This window comes from Balaenoptera ricei, chromosome 20, assembly GCF_028023285.1.
Source record: "Balaenoptera ricei isolate mBalRic1 chromosome 20, mBalRic1.hap2, whole genome shotgun sequence".
NCBI classification, from domain to species: domain Eukaryota; kingdom Metazoa; phylum Chordata; class Mammalia; order Artiodactyla; family Balaenopteridae; genus Balaenoptera; species Balaenoptera ricei.
In genome coordinates, this window is record NC_082658.1 from 26,310,626 (window position 1) to 26,325,763 (window position 15,138).

A 15,138-nucleotide genomic window follows, 5' to 3' on the forward strand; every position below is an offset into this window, starting at 1 on the left:
ACGCGCAGGCTCAGCAGTTGTGGCTCACGGGACCAGCCGCTCCGCGGCATGTGGGATCTTCCCGGACCGGGGCACGAACCCGTGTCCCCTGCATTGGCAGGCGGACGCCCAACCACTGCACCACCAGGGAAGCCCAGCAGGTGGATTCTTAACCACTGCGCCACTAGGGAAGTCCCACATATTTTTAAATCTTGGTAACGTGACTTATTTCCCAAAGTATCAATCCCAACAATATTAATTTTAATTTTTTCAGGGGAGCTATATCATTTTGTATGTGAAATCAATTGCAATTCTTTAATGCTCTGTAGTGTTTTAATATATTTTTATGCCGTTTCTTCTTAGTTATGAGCTTAGAGTTTACTTCCCCTAGTCTGACATACCAGAACTCATGTTGCCCTATAAACCTTATATTTAAGGGGGGGGAGGGCTGTCCTATGCCATCGCCTCAAAGTTTCCATTTAATGGCATAACTATGGGGAAGCAAGACAGGTAAGTGCCCTAAGATCCACAGAGAGAAAGGAAAGTACATGTGGCCGGAAGAAACTGAGTATTCAGCCCTCAAAATGTTCCTTTTTATGCTCCATTCATTCCATGTGTGTGTGTGTGTGTGTGTGTGTGTGTGTGGAGGGCGGTAATGATGAAAAGGAGAACAGCAAGTGTATTTCTGTGCATTTTACCCCACATATAAAATAGCTTAATATGATTCTGGTACTCATGCTTTCTTGATAAGGATCCAATTCCCATGTTATCAGATAGTACGAAGTCTGGGATGAAACAGGTTAATGTGGGTAAGAAACTTAGGCCAGTCATGTTGTGACTTTGACCATATAAACACTTGGATGGAGTTAGAAAATAGCATTGACTTAGAATTCATTGTGTACCTGCCATTCATTCCAACTGCCCTCAGGAGCTTCCACTCTCATGAGTGAAGCAGGCTGAATAACAAGAGTAAAAAAGATAACTACAAGCCCCAAGTACTAAGAACATAAAATTGTGTACATGACCAGCTTCTGTAACAGCTGAACAAAGCTTGATACATTAAGGAGTAATTAATCACAGAGGGTTTAAACACGTGCTTAGCTTCACACACAGAAATTCTGGATGCTTACGTGGAGATAATACATTTTGAAGAGAATGCTAGAACGGGAGGAGAAATAGGGTTTGAGGAAAAGGATTAGGATCCTAGTAATAGGCACCTAAATAATCCAGTGGATTGGAAGCTCCATAGGGCGGGGACCCGGCCAGTCTTGTCCATCACTGCATCTCCAGTTCCTAGTGCAGTGTCTTGCGTACAGTAAGCACTTAAAAATGTTTGTGAATGAATGAACAGAGATGGAAATAAGAGAAGGCCAGTTGAAGGTGAGAGATGATTTTTTAAAAAATGGTAATTATTGCTTTAAAGAAGAGAGTGTGATGAGCTCAGAGAAAGAAGACCCGTCAGTACAAATAACAGACTACTGACCACTAATTGCTAATGCTGATCATGTTTATCCCCACAGATGAAGAGCATGATCTAGAAGAGGATGAGAGTGGCACACAACAAAAAGGAGGTATGAGAGCTTCAAAAATGTACAGGTGCTGGAAAAGACATTCAGGCTTCCCACTGGAGAAAGCACCTTTCTCTGACTACAAACATTACCAGACTCGCTAATTAAGAGGGTAACTGGTGTGTCGACCTCAACAGTCCTGAATAAGATGACCGGACAAGGAAATATCTTAACTTTAAAAGCAGCCACCCATTCACTTTAATTAATGTTCCCAGAACTGCTAAGATTTATCCTAGAGAGGGTGGGAAGCCAAACCAGATATTTATTTTTTTCCTATCAGTATTTCTTAAATCAGTACAGTGAAAATAGATTTGTCTCATCTCTAAGAGATCAGAGGATTGAGAATGGAAAGAATGGAAAAGTCTCCTATCTGAGAGGCCCGGAGATTGCAAGTTCAGAGGGGAATGGAAATGTGTCAGATCTGAAAAGTGAACATGGGGTGAAGGATAGAATTGCTTGGTTATGCTGACTTCTGATGGCCTGGTTTGATTCCAGGCACATTTGGAAATGAATATGTAACAGCTTTGTTGAATACAAAATTACTTCTTATTCATCCCAGACTGTTAACCATGTTTCAGTCTGTTAGTGAGCCCATCCTTTCTAAGGTCAGATGCCCCTCTAAAGCCTCCTTAAGTGGACCAAGGACCTAGTCTGTCATTGTCTGTAAAGGAATATGTGCTGCAAAGGCCACCTCAAGGACATTCATTCCATCAGCAGAGCCTGAAAGTGCCTGATTTAGATACTGGCTGACTTTTTCTTAGAAATTCTATGGAAGTTTTAAGCCTAGGGGTTCTTTCCCTCTTCCCCTCCTGCTCCCCCTCTGTTTCTCCAGCCTCCCCTTTTCCTATTCTCCTCTCTCTTCCTTTCCTCGTGCCTTTTCTTCTCTTCCTAATCCATTCAGCAAAGCCCCTTTCCTTGGTTCATTCTCCATGGGAAGAGAATATGTAACAGGTTTAGTGAAGGACCCAACTTCATAAACACCCAGCTTCTCATGAGGAGAGAAAAGACAGCAAAGAGGCAGCAGCAGAATTCATGTGCCAAAGCCAGAGAGAGAACTGAGGCAAGTATAACAGGAATGTTAGCGTAGTTTCAAGTAAGGACCTCGTGACAGTTAACACATGTGATTAAGTCCATTCTGAATCTTAGTTTTTACCGTTCTACTTGCCGTACAGAATTCCAACAAAAAATCTGTTTCCTGACCGAGCCATGTCCCACATATGTCTCTTCTCAACCAACTTCCCTCACTAGTGCAGGAAAGAAGCACTTCATGTGGACAGCTTGGGTGGAGTAACTAGAAGCTTCCTATGGCCAACTTTAAACTCCCTTGGGAAGCAGCAGTCTTCTGGCAAAAGCCTAAAATTCAGTTTCAGACGTCTCCCTCATCTCTTTTCTTCCTTCCACCCCTCTTTCTAAGGTTCAATCTGAAGAGTGAGGAGAGATTTATTTCTTAGCTGTTCCAGCAGCTATAATTCAAGTACATTTAAAAAAAAAAAACAAAACCCTTTGTTCCTCATGCTTCCTGCCTCCAAAATAGGTGTTGTTAAAGTGTAGTGAGCTCTAAATATGTTTCTACGGTTTATACCTCCCACCAGTTATAATGATTGGTGACTTAGTGATTAAAAAAACAGAGGAGGACTTTTCCCTCTCTCTGCAGAATCTGAGGCAGGAATTTATATTATCTGTGTTTACTTATTTATTTATTGAATTTATATGGTGCCTTTTCTACAAAGGAGCTATAGAAACTGCAACAAATATGTAACATCCAAATGTCATCGCTTAGCTTTAAAACAGTAAAATACAGAGGTTCGAGGGATGGGTAGGCATATAAAAGGCAGGGAGCTCCAGGACAATGTGAATTCTTCTGTAATAGGCAAGCTACACAGGCTTGGTTCACTTGGGCAAGTCAGGTATCACATGCCCTTTGAGAGGGAAAAGTATTTTCTCCTGAAAGATACCATGGCTAGCAGGGTCACCTTTAAAATCCACATACTTTTCTTCACTATTCCAGGGATCCTTTTCCTGGAATGCTGTGCTTTTCCCTGATGGAACTGCTTACATTTTTAAAGCCCAACTAAGAGCTTATCAGAAGAGGGGAAAAAGGAATTCAGTTTATCCTGATTGGGTGTTAATGACCCTGTAAGATGTAATTTCTTTTATTTTGTTCTGTTACCTAGAAAATCTATCACGGCCTTGTAGTATTGATTATTCAATCTATAAAGAGCTCGGTTTACAGCTTGACTGTTAGTAACAGGGTTATTCTAATGAGTGACTCTTCAACACCTCAGATTTTCACTGAATTCCAACCCATCAGCCTAACAGTCTAACACTAAGTGTCTTTGGTGATGACAGCTTATCTCCCTTCCCTATCATGAGAGGGCATTGTCCAGGTAACCAAAAATAAAACTCATTCTGTGCTGTCTGTATGAAAACGACTGGCCGTTTGCTTGGGTATGCCATGAAAAACAAAAAGCAGAGCTGGAGGCACAAATCATCCTTAGATACGTCAAACCTCTGACCAAGGAGGATCTTGAAACAGGTTGCTTTCGCTCTGAAGTTGTAGGCAAACTCAGCCAAGGGGGAGCCCATGTTCACTCATTTGTGCAGGGCAGAAAAATGGTTGCTGATGAGCATTCCATTTCTGAGGCACTTTTTCCACTTTAGTGGCAGCCAATGGAGTGAACTATTACACAAAAGAAACAGAGGGAAGCCACAGAGGTATTTGCAGCTCTTACTTTTTGAAACCTATTTCCCAAGACAAATGTGAGTGGATCGTCACCCAGCTATAACTTTGGCCCAATAAAAGGAAAACAGGAGATGAAAATTAGGATCTGTGAGTGTTCCCCACTTCAAGATCATACTTATCATCATTAAGGATCATCATTAAGGACCATAGTAATTTCAAAACTCAAAGACTAAAGGGCTGTGAAAACAAGCAAATAGTATTGTTCAGTTGCTCTTCCTGTTCTGGTGTCATAGTCAGTGGAGCTTGGCAAAATTTTTTATGCCTTTATTTCTGAAATGGTTAATAAGGTATCAGGCTGAGTCTGCTTTAATGGACTGAACATGGTGGCCTTTCTGGCCTGGCCTAGAGAACATTTCAAGTCCCTTCCAATGGGGCATTGCTTTGGCCTTCTTTGTCCATTTCTCATGCTCTAGCAAGAACTGGCTCTATCTGTCTTCTCCTTTTGTCTCTCTTTTCTATAATCTGTTAAGTAGTTATACCCAGGGCCACATTGGCACAGTCCTTTTGCTTATCAAGAAAATGTAAACAACATGCTGACTTGCCTTTTGCCTCTTTTCCTTGGTCACAGCTTGAATTCTGCAGCTACCCAATATCCCCCAAACAGAAGCCCAAGGTGACATATGAACTCTGGAAAGAACACAGTCAGGCTCTGTTGTCCCTAAGGAGGGAGAAAGGCAGAATGGTGTCTGCTGCTTTCACCTTAGAACTCTCCCCGTCATGGAGGCTCATTTTCAAATATTGACTCTGTCAATAGTAGCACCAACTTGGCCTCAGTTACAGGAGAAATGACTGTCACTGGTTATAAAGACTTGGTGTGGAATGACAGATGCTTTGCAATAAATACCTAGAAAAGAGAGAAAAACAATATATTTTTTAACTTGGTCTGCTGCTAGTCTTCCTATGACATTTTACCTGCTGGGAGCATAGCTTCTCTTACATGGGATAAAGAAAATAAGATGCTTCCCCCCTTTTTTTTTCTCTAGAAAAAGTCCTCCTCAGCTCTGCTGGCAATTTAAATGCTGTGACCATACCCATTAGCTTCTCTATCATTGTAATTGTTGTTAATTGTTATAACTGTTTTAGTTATTAGTGGTGTCATTATTGCTCTAGGTCCTCTGTCTGTTTTATGCTGAATATATTAGTGCTTTGCTTTTGAATTACCAGGCTTTATTTAGTGCAGAGTTACGTTTTTTGGAGAGACATTGAGAAATGCTGGCATTAAGCTTTATTCTTTTGTTTTTCATTCCAAATGGACAGACTGGAAAAAAATAATTAGATGGAATAATGTCCTCAAAATGAGAATGAAGATGTTTTGAATTAATTAAATGGTCAGAATGCTGCACTATTTCTGATCTCAGACTGCTGCCAGAGGAGTGTAAACCTAAAGGAACTTCAGTCCAGCCCACAGAGGCAATCATTCCTCTCAGGCTCCCAATTCCTTACTGATCTAAAGACATCAAAGTCTCCTTATGCTTCCTCTGTTCATAGGACATGCTGGGCATAGGGAGAAGCTGGACTGGCCCAGCAGACCTCCCAGCCTTCAAGCTCTTCCTGGGGCCAAGCTTCAAGAATAAAGCCCTCCTTGGCCTTACCTCTTCACCTCTTCAAGGTTCGATCAGGCTTTTGTTTTACAACTAAAGCTTCAGGGAAATGTTCTCTGACCCCTCAGACTAGGTTAGATTCCCTATTATACACAGGAGCCTCAACTTCTCCTTTGCAGACATATCGCAATCATAAATAAATAAATAGTTGTGTGACTGTTTCATGGTGCCTCCACTGCCGGATGGCAGCCCTAAGGGCAAGGACCGTGTGCGTGGCTGATGCAGAATTCCCAGCATCTAGCATAGTCCCTGGTACAGTAGGTTCTGTGTACATGTCTGTTGAAGGCTAAAGAATGAATGTAGTGAAGTTGTGTGCACACATATACCTAAAGCCAATCACATGTGTTAAACTGGGAGTCTGCAATACAGAATCCAATCTTGTCCAGTTAAGACGTTCCTCTCCCTGATTTCTTTAATACCAGAATACCTCTGTTTAGATAGCAAGTCCAACCTTTTCCCCATTTTTAGCCCTTCGTTCTGCTTATTTTCCAAAGCAGCCTTGTTATGATTCTGACGATTCCAGTTCTTGGGCTAGGCTAAACTACCTCCTGGATTCCTGAGCTCTATCTTCTTTGGGCCTTTAGCTTATGAAAAATTGAAGGCATCTTCTATCTTTAGTTTTTCTTGGAAGGTTTTTGTTTTTCTGCTAGCTTCTTGCATTCCCTATGATCTGTTGTGCTTTTAGAATAGCTCTTTTTCCAGGTGTTCTCCCCAGGTGTCTTATATACCCAATATCAAATCACTTTTTACATATATACCCAAAAGGTACTCATAATCTCAGGAGCTGTCCCACACCCAGGCACGTGGGGAGCAGTACACCACAGTGACCATCTGCTAGGCCAGAAAAAGCCAAGAGAACTTTGTCAGTCTTACAATTTGGAAACATCAAGTTATGTTTTTAAAAAATCTATTTTTATAAAATTATTTTCTTTATCACATATAAATCCATGAAGAATATTGATGTCAATATACTTTTCATTCCTAAACTTAGGCAAAATCTTGGGGTGAATAATCAACTCCATTACAACTGAAAAAGCATTATATCCTCTGGGAAAACTACTTTCATTTTTCAGGAACTGATATTTCTCTATTATTTCATGCACTGATATCCCCCCCAAAAAAACATGCCTTGTCTTTTCAATAGTTAGCATTTTTTCCTAAAGAATTTTTTTTCCAAACATATTCTTAAGTCTGTGTGAGAATGTTTCCAGTGTAATTGTCTTGTTTGCTACCCTCTGTTGTCTGCTGCATATACAAACATTTTCTGTGTAAAGAAAACATGCTTGAGTTTCTATATGGTTAACATTTTTACTTTTGTTTGCAATATCTGAATCTTAACTAAACAGCTCTGTCCCCCTCTGTTTTTGTGCACTTTAAGATTCCTGCTAAAGTTCTTTTCCAGAGACATATAGGGATTTTATTCCTCTGCGCCTTTATTCTTTGAATTGCTCATAAGTTAGGAACAAGGAGAAAAAAAGCAAATATAGCCAGGGCCTCTGTCCCCCCACTGCCCACTTGCCCTCTGTCTATTCCCATCCTCAGCAACTAGCACCATCACTCTTCATGGGAGGGTCAAGACAAATGAAGGGAAAGGTGGAAACTGTAGAATAAGGTCCCCCCAGATCATCTGAATTTTAATTGGAACCCAGGACTCCTAACTCCCATCAGTAGGAATGTCATCTTTTGTAGGTGCTTTGCATATCACTCTCATACATAGTGTCCTAAGGAACGGGGAGCACTGCCACATTATCCCTGGTCCAGTGGGCATTCGCTCTCCTGCCATTCAAATCCCCAGATCCTCTCCCACTTTGTACTCTAGTGTTTAACCTTTCCGGGTAGAAGAAGATCAATACGAATCCTTCATTGTTAAGAATCGATGACTGTCCTGTGGCATCACTGCCATCTAGTCTTGCTGAGAAGCCCAGTAAATCTCTTCAGCTGCTTCTAAAGCTTGGTTTGTCGTCTTCGTCTTCCGTTGCTTTCATTTTTAATGCAGATCACTTTGGTTTCTGTTCCCCTGGGGGCTTGCAGATAAATCTTAGCAGACATGTTCAGCGTCTACAAATGAGATGCTGGAAAAGGGCCAGCCCACCCAGAATTTAGTTGTAATGGATGAGACACCCCCTTGGTTCCACTTAAAGACTGTGCTATTCGTTTCCACATTTATTGGTAATTACCTCATATAGTAAGTACCTGGGTGGGAAGTGCCCAGGATGAAGTTCCTGTGTAACAGAGGAGGCCAACCTGTGAGACTGCAATGCAGATCGGTGCTGGCTGACTCAGCCTCTCGTGTAAACAGGCAGAAGTCGGAGACTTATCTCATTCCTTCAATGGGTAATAAAAAGAAGCACTGGATAGTTTAGATGCCCTGGATGAAGAAAGTCTGGCAGAAAATCTCTTTGTGCTGCTTATTTATAAACCAAGTGAAAAATTACCTGCCTGATTTTCTTTTATTAATAAACGAATATATTTATCATGTTACTGAATAGCATCTGACTAAGGGTGAACTGTAAATATTTAATGTTAGTTAATGATCTCCTTCTCCCACAGTCCTTTGCTCATGCTGAGTGTCTGGCTGTGTCTCATCCCAAACCCCCTGAATCTTAGGTTTCCTGGGGGTAATATCAGAACCTTGGTTTCCATTTGCAGCAAAAATGTGGGCTCCATAGAAAAAGACAGGGTCCTTTTAACTTTGATTTCTCCTCTCTTTGATCAGTGGACTATGCCAATTATTATCAGGGCCTATGGGATTGCCATGGTGACCAGCCAGACGAACTGTCCTTCCAACGGGGTGACCTCATCCGCATTCTGAGCAAGGTAAGGATTAGAGTGTGGGGCTTGGATCAAAAGTCGATGTTCTCACTCTTGATGATGTAGTCACCATAACCAGAATTATCCCATGTCATATTCTTCTCTTGTGTGTATCACATGGCTCCCTCACACGTAAACTTCAATTGTCTTATAATTGTCAGGGAAATTTTTAATTGAAAATTCAGATTCAGGAACCAATTTTCAAATTTAAAAATAAAATAAAGTAGACATAATACTTAAAACTATGCCAATCAAAATTTGATCTTTTTAAAAGGGTCTTGTGGTGCTTAAAAGGTCATCACCACGTACATAATTTATTACCGTAAAATACTCTTGAAAATATTCTAGCTGGGTCAGCCGCCTTCTTATTTCATCTATAGATAAACAACACTGTAACATAGTTATATATGGGGGGAGGAGTCAGAGCTAGTTAGCTCAGTTGGTTTGAGCAAGTGCTGACAAGGCCAAGATAGTGAATCCAACTCAAGGGCCAGCTAACTTCATTCTCTTCCTCAGTCACAGAGGTAGCCCCTAGCCACAGCTAACCATCTCACAAATGGTATTGCTGGATACAAAAAAATGGGCAAAAATAAGGATATATTATTGCAGATCCATCACCAATGTGAAGAAGCTTCAAAACTCATGGGCTACTGTTTGAGGGATCAGTAACACCATCCTTGTAAAGAAAGACTGCACATATTCTGTATAGGTGGGCTAAGGAAATCGATTCTGTCCCTAAAAAACTTGTTAAAAAGTTCTCCCTCTATGAGGCAATCAATATCAACAAACACATTTTTGAAAGAGGCACAATTTGCTCTTTAATTGATTAGTATGTGAACTCCATAAAGGAAAATTGAAAACCCATTGTGTTATTAACCCATCATTTGCAATTTATCTTTGTTCTGTAAATGTCATTACCTTGACCAGGTGTTTGTCTCAGTTTGAAATATACCACAAGCTCCTTAAGAAACAGACCAGGGCTGAAGGAAGGTACCTTCCAGCTGTTCCAACGAGTCCCATTTGAACTAGGACCAAATTCAGACCCAATCTTTTTCCAGAGAGCAGGAGGCCTGCAATCCCTGCTGGGTGAGATCACAATCTTCTACTGATTTCTTCCAGACTCCTAATTCAGCACCACCCTAGTGCCATTCCGGTGCAGCTCCAATACACCAAGAATAAATTGGAAGCAAAGAAGGGAGTGGACATTGGCCTGATTGGTATTTCAAATGCCGGGAAAGCAAGGTTTGCCGAGTAATAGAATTTGTGTACATTACCACGCTGGGGTAATCGAGTTATCCACTCAGGTGTGACCAGGCCTCTGTTTGCCCAGAGCCTGCAGGTGAACAAATTAACTGTTTACATTGTCTGAGGTGCCTGCAGCAGGAGGAGGGGAGAACAGAGCCAGACTGTCTGCTGGCCTTCTCTCTCGGTCATGATTATTCTGTTTGTTTTGCACGTCTTTTGCCTTTGTTAATGACTTCTCAGTGGGGGTCCCTTTCCTCCATTTAGAAGGGGCTGTGCGGTGACTTGCCCTGCAGTATAGAGCTGTCTGCTGTTACCAGGACTGTTGTAATTTTGAGATACCAAAGAACATGGGGACCTTCCCCAACCTGTTTTGGGTTTTTTTAACCAACCCCCCTTCCCCTCCTCCATTACTAAAAGCCAATATATCAGAGTTTAATTCACAGGGAATAGTTTGCTGCCTTGGTTCTATCGGGCATCTTTCTCCATCTCCTGGAAGGTCCTGAGTTCGTAGTCATCCCTTACCTTGGTAGTAGCACACCAGTTGCCACCCTTCTCCACATTGCTAATCTCTGCATGGCAAGGGAAGAAATGAGAAGCTAGAAGCTTAACTGAAGTTTCCCTCATAAAACTTCATTCCAGTTAACGTTGGCTTGGGGAGCATTTCAGATTGGATTTACCTTTATTATATTACTTAACTCAATAAGAGTCCTTGGACAGGAAGGAACCTTAAAAGGCCACCCGATCCATTCCCTTGCCTCTAAAAAGCACAAATGAACCAATTCAGACAGATAGAAAAGGAGATTCCACTGCCATTATCAGCTGTATGTCTATTCAGATGTTCAGTAACTCCTAATCTCAGGAATTTTCTCTCATATGGATCCTAAATTTATTCCATATTATTCATATTTAGCCCCAGCTGGCTTCCTTTATTGGAGTCAGTTACACTCTGCAGCCTGCCTCTCACACCTGCAGGGACAGAACTGACCCAAGTTGAGGTTAGTCCAGAAAAATGGTATCTAGAAATCTCCATTTTACTTTTCTCTGTAGCCAGTAGAACTTTTGTCAGGCAAGAAAAGCCCACTTCTTAGGAACCTAGAGAAGTTTATTTCCCTGAGAAACACAAGACAAGATGCAACTGAGTGCAGCTCAGCTTACCTGGAGCAGTTTCCTTACCTGTAAAACGAGGGAGTTGTGTTAGATCTCTAAGGTTCCTTCCACCTCAAACATTCCCGGTCTAAATAAACATGGTGAGGCTGACTTTGCAAATCTGCTAAAGAAATTCCACACAAAAATGTGTCTTAGCTTTAATTATTTATTCAGATTAAACAAACAAAAAAATTCTAAGTTCTTTTGTTTTGGGCCCTCATAAATGCATTCGGCTTTTCCCTCTCTCTTTGTATAAGAGAAGTATCCTGAGGGGCAGGGGGTGGCAGGTAGAGAACAGAAGTGGCCCCTGGATGGGGAAGTGGGGTGGGAGTTGGGGGGTAATAACTTTATTCTTGGGCTCCTGCTGCTCCCTGCTGTTTCTTTCTCTCTTTTTTTTTTGGTATTTATTTGTTTTTTTTTTTAATTGAAGTATAGTTGATTTACAATGTTGTGTTAGTTTCTGGTGTATAGCAAAGTGATTCAGTTTTACATGTATATGTATATATATATATATATATATATATATTCTTTTTCAGATTCTTTTCCGTTATAGTTCATTACAAGATATTGAATTTAGTTCCTTGTGCTATACAGTGGGACTTTGTTGTTTATCTATTTTATATAGAGTAGTATGTATCTGCTAATCCCAAACTCCTAATTTATCCTTCCCTCCCCCTTTCCCCTTTGGTAACCATAAGATTGTTTTCTGTGTCTATGAGTCTATTTCTATTTTATAAATACTAAGTTCATTTGTATCATTTTTTTCAGATTCCACATATAAGTGATATCATATGATATTTGTCTTTCTCTGACTTACTACACTTAGTATGATAATCTCTAGGTCCATCCATGTTGCTGCAAATGGCATTATTTCATTCTTATTTATAGATTAATAATATTCATTTTATATATATATATATATATATATATATATATACATAAACATACACACACACACCACACCTACTGTTTCTTAATAGTTGCCCAAGTATGACCCAACCCTGAATCCTAGAATCCTAGAGCCAAGAGAGTCTGTTAGGGTCTAGGGCCTTTGGACAGGAATGATCCCAGAAAGACAGCTATTTACCCTTTTAAAAATTTTTTTCCAGAGAAGATGACTGGCTGGGTAAGAAAGCTGCACCCCCATAGGTAACCAAATGCCCATCACCTGTCCTATTCTTAGGGAAGCAAATCGTCAACAGGTGGGTTATTTATGTGACCCTGAACAAAGTCACTTAATCTTGCTAATCCTCAGTTTCCTCATCTGTAAAAATGGGATAATTTCTATTTATAGGGTGTTGTGATACTTTCATTAGAGAATTTGTGTAAAGAAGCGCCTGGCATCTAGGATGATAATTATTATTATATTCCCTTCTTTTCCACTAACAATAGAGTAAACTTTTGGGGTCAATATTGGGTACGCACTAGGAGTTCAATAAATTATTAGTGAATTGAGAGGAAAAAAAAGGTAGCCTGTCTTGCCAAGAACTCTTCACGGAGATATTCGAAAGCTCAGAAAGTCCTCTCTTGGAAATAGAAGGCCATCCAGTGAAGAGGCCTTACATGGAAATGCGCTGTGCCTTTCCTGGTCTGAGAGAGTTTGTCACTGGCAAAATTGATCAATTGCTCAAACTTCTTTGAGGAGAGGCCAGAGCCATGTATCGCAGCTCTGAAACAATAAGCAATGGCACAGTCTGCAGGACCCCGCCCACCTCCCCTAACACATCTATCCGTACTAAGCCCCACAAAGTTGCATGCCCACTTAATGCACTGAGTTCCAATTTGGGCCGCAAATATATTAAAAGGAGATTTTAATAATGGAGCAGATCTGTGCATCCAGTGGACGTTCCCGCGTTCCTTTTGGGCCCAGATATTTCTGAACAGCATTTTTGGTGCAGGGACCGAACTTCGCTTCCACCCAGTGCAGGGACGCAGCTCCGGCCACGGCGGGGTGTTTAACGCTCTTCAGTGGCTCCAGATTGTGGTGCTTGTGCAGATCTCCTCATACGTAACCGATGGCTCCCGTAAATTACTTCCCACGATTCCTGAGACCACCGCAGAATTCAAGTTTGAATAGAGCAGGAAAAAGGTGTTTGAAAGGCCTATTCACTCAGCTACATTTTAATTTCCTTTTCAATCTTGTCCCAATTAATTTCACAAAATTAATCTCACAGAAGCAAACTCGGCAGCACAGAGGCTGCGGTTTTAGTGTGGCGGTCGCTCTGCCTGAACATGAAATAGGAGCTAATATAAAAATCCATCTGCTGTGTTTGAAATACACGCCGGCTGCTGCTCAGTCCTGTCTGACATTCCAAACATCAACAGCGGGGAAAAGTGATTTGGGGTTTAGTGGCCATCAGTACTTGGCAGGGGTTCAACAACAGGTGTACTCCAAAAATCCATTCAGCCTGAGCACCAGGCATGACAGGGTAGGTGCTGAATCACCCTCGGTGCAGGAACACTGCGCCCTGGCTTAGTTCCTTTTATCTGAGGATCGTAAGGCCCATCTGTGGACCAGCACTGCTGTGAGCATTTATTGTAAGTAGGAGAAAGGGAGGTAAGAAGTCTCTATTTGGATAAGACGAGCCACAGTTCCCATGTTTCAGAGAAGTGACTCTGTCTTCCTGGCTTAAAGGCCTCTCACTAGGGAACCTTTTTCTAAATAATAAAGGTGCTTGTTCTACTCTTCGAGATAACCTAAATAAACGTCCATTTAAAAATTAGGCCTCCTCTTCCAGAAGTAATTTATAGTGGTAACATGAGCTGTCCAGCAGATAAGGGCGAATTAGAGAGAGAAAGAAACTCTTTCTCAGTTGTCTAGAAAGAAGAAGAGGTCCCTGAATGACCCTTAAATGGTCCCTGTTTACCATTTAAGGTAAACAGAGTTGATAGGCTACATCTCTTGAGCTTATGTTGTGTCACTCATGAGTTGGCCCTGGGCTCCTCCAAGGTTCTTCCAGCTACTTATTTCCATGGAAGGCAGCGTTGGAGCAACAAGCTGGGCACCACAGAAGGTTTATACTTACATGGTGGCTTAGCCAAGGTGGGGAGATATTCTCACTGCCCAAACACACCATGCTTTGGTTGTCTTCTCTGCTGGCACAGTTGGTATGGAAACAGGGAGCCTTAAAGGCAAGGTCAAGTTTAACATTGAACATATGATGCTGTCAGATGGCCATGGGTCTTATGTGGATGAGGATGGACCGATTTCATCATCCTGGATGACAGTTAGCTTCCGGCACTGGATTGGAGCTACTTAAATTCAGGCCGGGTCCTGGCTCCAAACCCAGCTCCTAGTTATCCGAATGCAGCAGGCCTGTCCCTGGCACACCTGGACTATGTTAACATAACACCATGTCTGTTATAATGGGATTTTTAAAGCCCGGTGTTCTTCACCTACTCCCTCAAAGGACTACTTAAAGAATGTAGACCTTTCCCCTCCCTTGACCCCAACCCCTCCAGAAGAGATTTGTATGTTGTAAAAGTTATCTGAATGCAGCAGTACTTCCTCTTTTCAGTGTGCTTAGTTGAATGTGACAACACCCTCATAAAAACAGATAAGTTAATTCCTTCAATTGCTTTAAATGAAGAATTTTTTTTTTTTTTTTTTTTTTAATTTCAGGGCTCTGAGGGAAAGGAGGTGTTTGGTGACATCTAGTGTCCATTTAGGACTTCCTCAGGCACCATTACCCTCCGCTTGGTTGACTGGGGGATGGGCAGGGTAATTTGGGAGGTAATTTGGGGGTAGGAAGTGGGGAGAATACAGGCCTGGGGCACAGACTGCACAAACATAGTGATGAAACTGATCAATGCCTGCCAAAGAGCTATCATTCACCTCTGACCTAACCAAAGGGGACGGTGAGGGAGGGTACCATCAGAAAATATCTTTTCTTATTTATGATGATACGAAAAGAGAAGCAGAAGCTGTCCCCATAACCCCATTTCACGTTAACAAGCAGGTCAACACTGTGCTGTGATGACGAAGATGATGATGATGATGGTATTTTCTCTCATTAATAACCCCTATGGGAGGCTATAGAGTTAG

At 41.5% G+C, this 15,138-nt stretch overlaps 1 protein-coding gene across 4 annotated transcripts in view; it reads left to right on the plus strand.

Annotated features, from left to right (window-relative positions):
- The window catches only part of SKAP1 (src kinase associated phosphoprotein 1), a 282,261-nt gene that overhangs the window by 251,941 nt on the left and 15,182 nt on the right, over nt 1–15,138 (plus strand). For 3 of the 4 annotated variants that reach the window (XM_059907441.1, XM_059907442.1, XM_059907444.1), the window contains 2 exons: nt 1,500–1,550; nt 8,608–8,708. In XM_059907441.1, the coding sequence (XP_059763424.1) occupies nt 1,500–1,550; nt 8,608–8,708 (152 nt within the window). Of the gene's footprint in view, nt 1–1,499; nt 1,551–8,607; nt 8,709–9,821; nt 9,861–15,138 lie in introns of those variants that run through there. The other variant, XM_059907443.1, reaches the window with a different exon arrangement.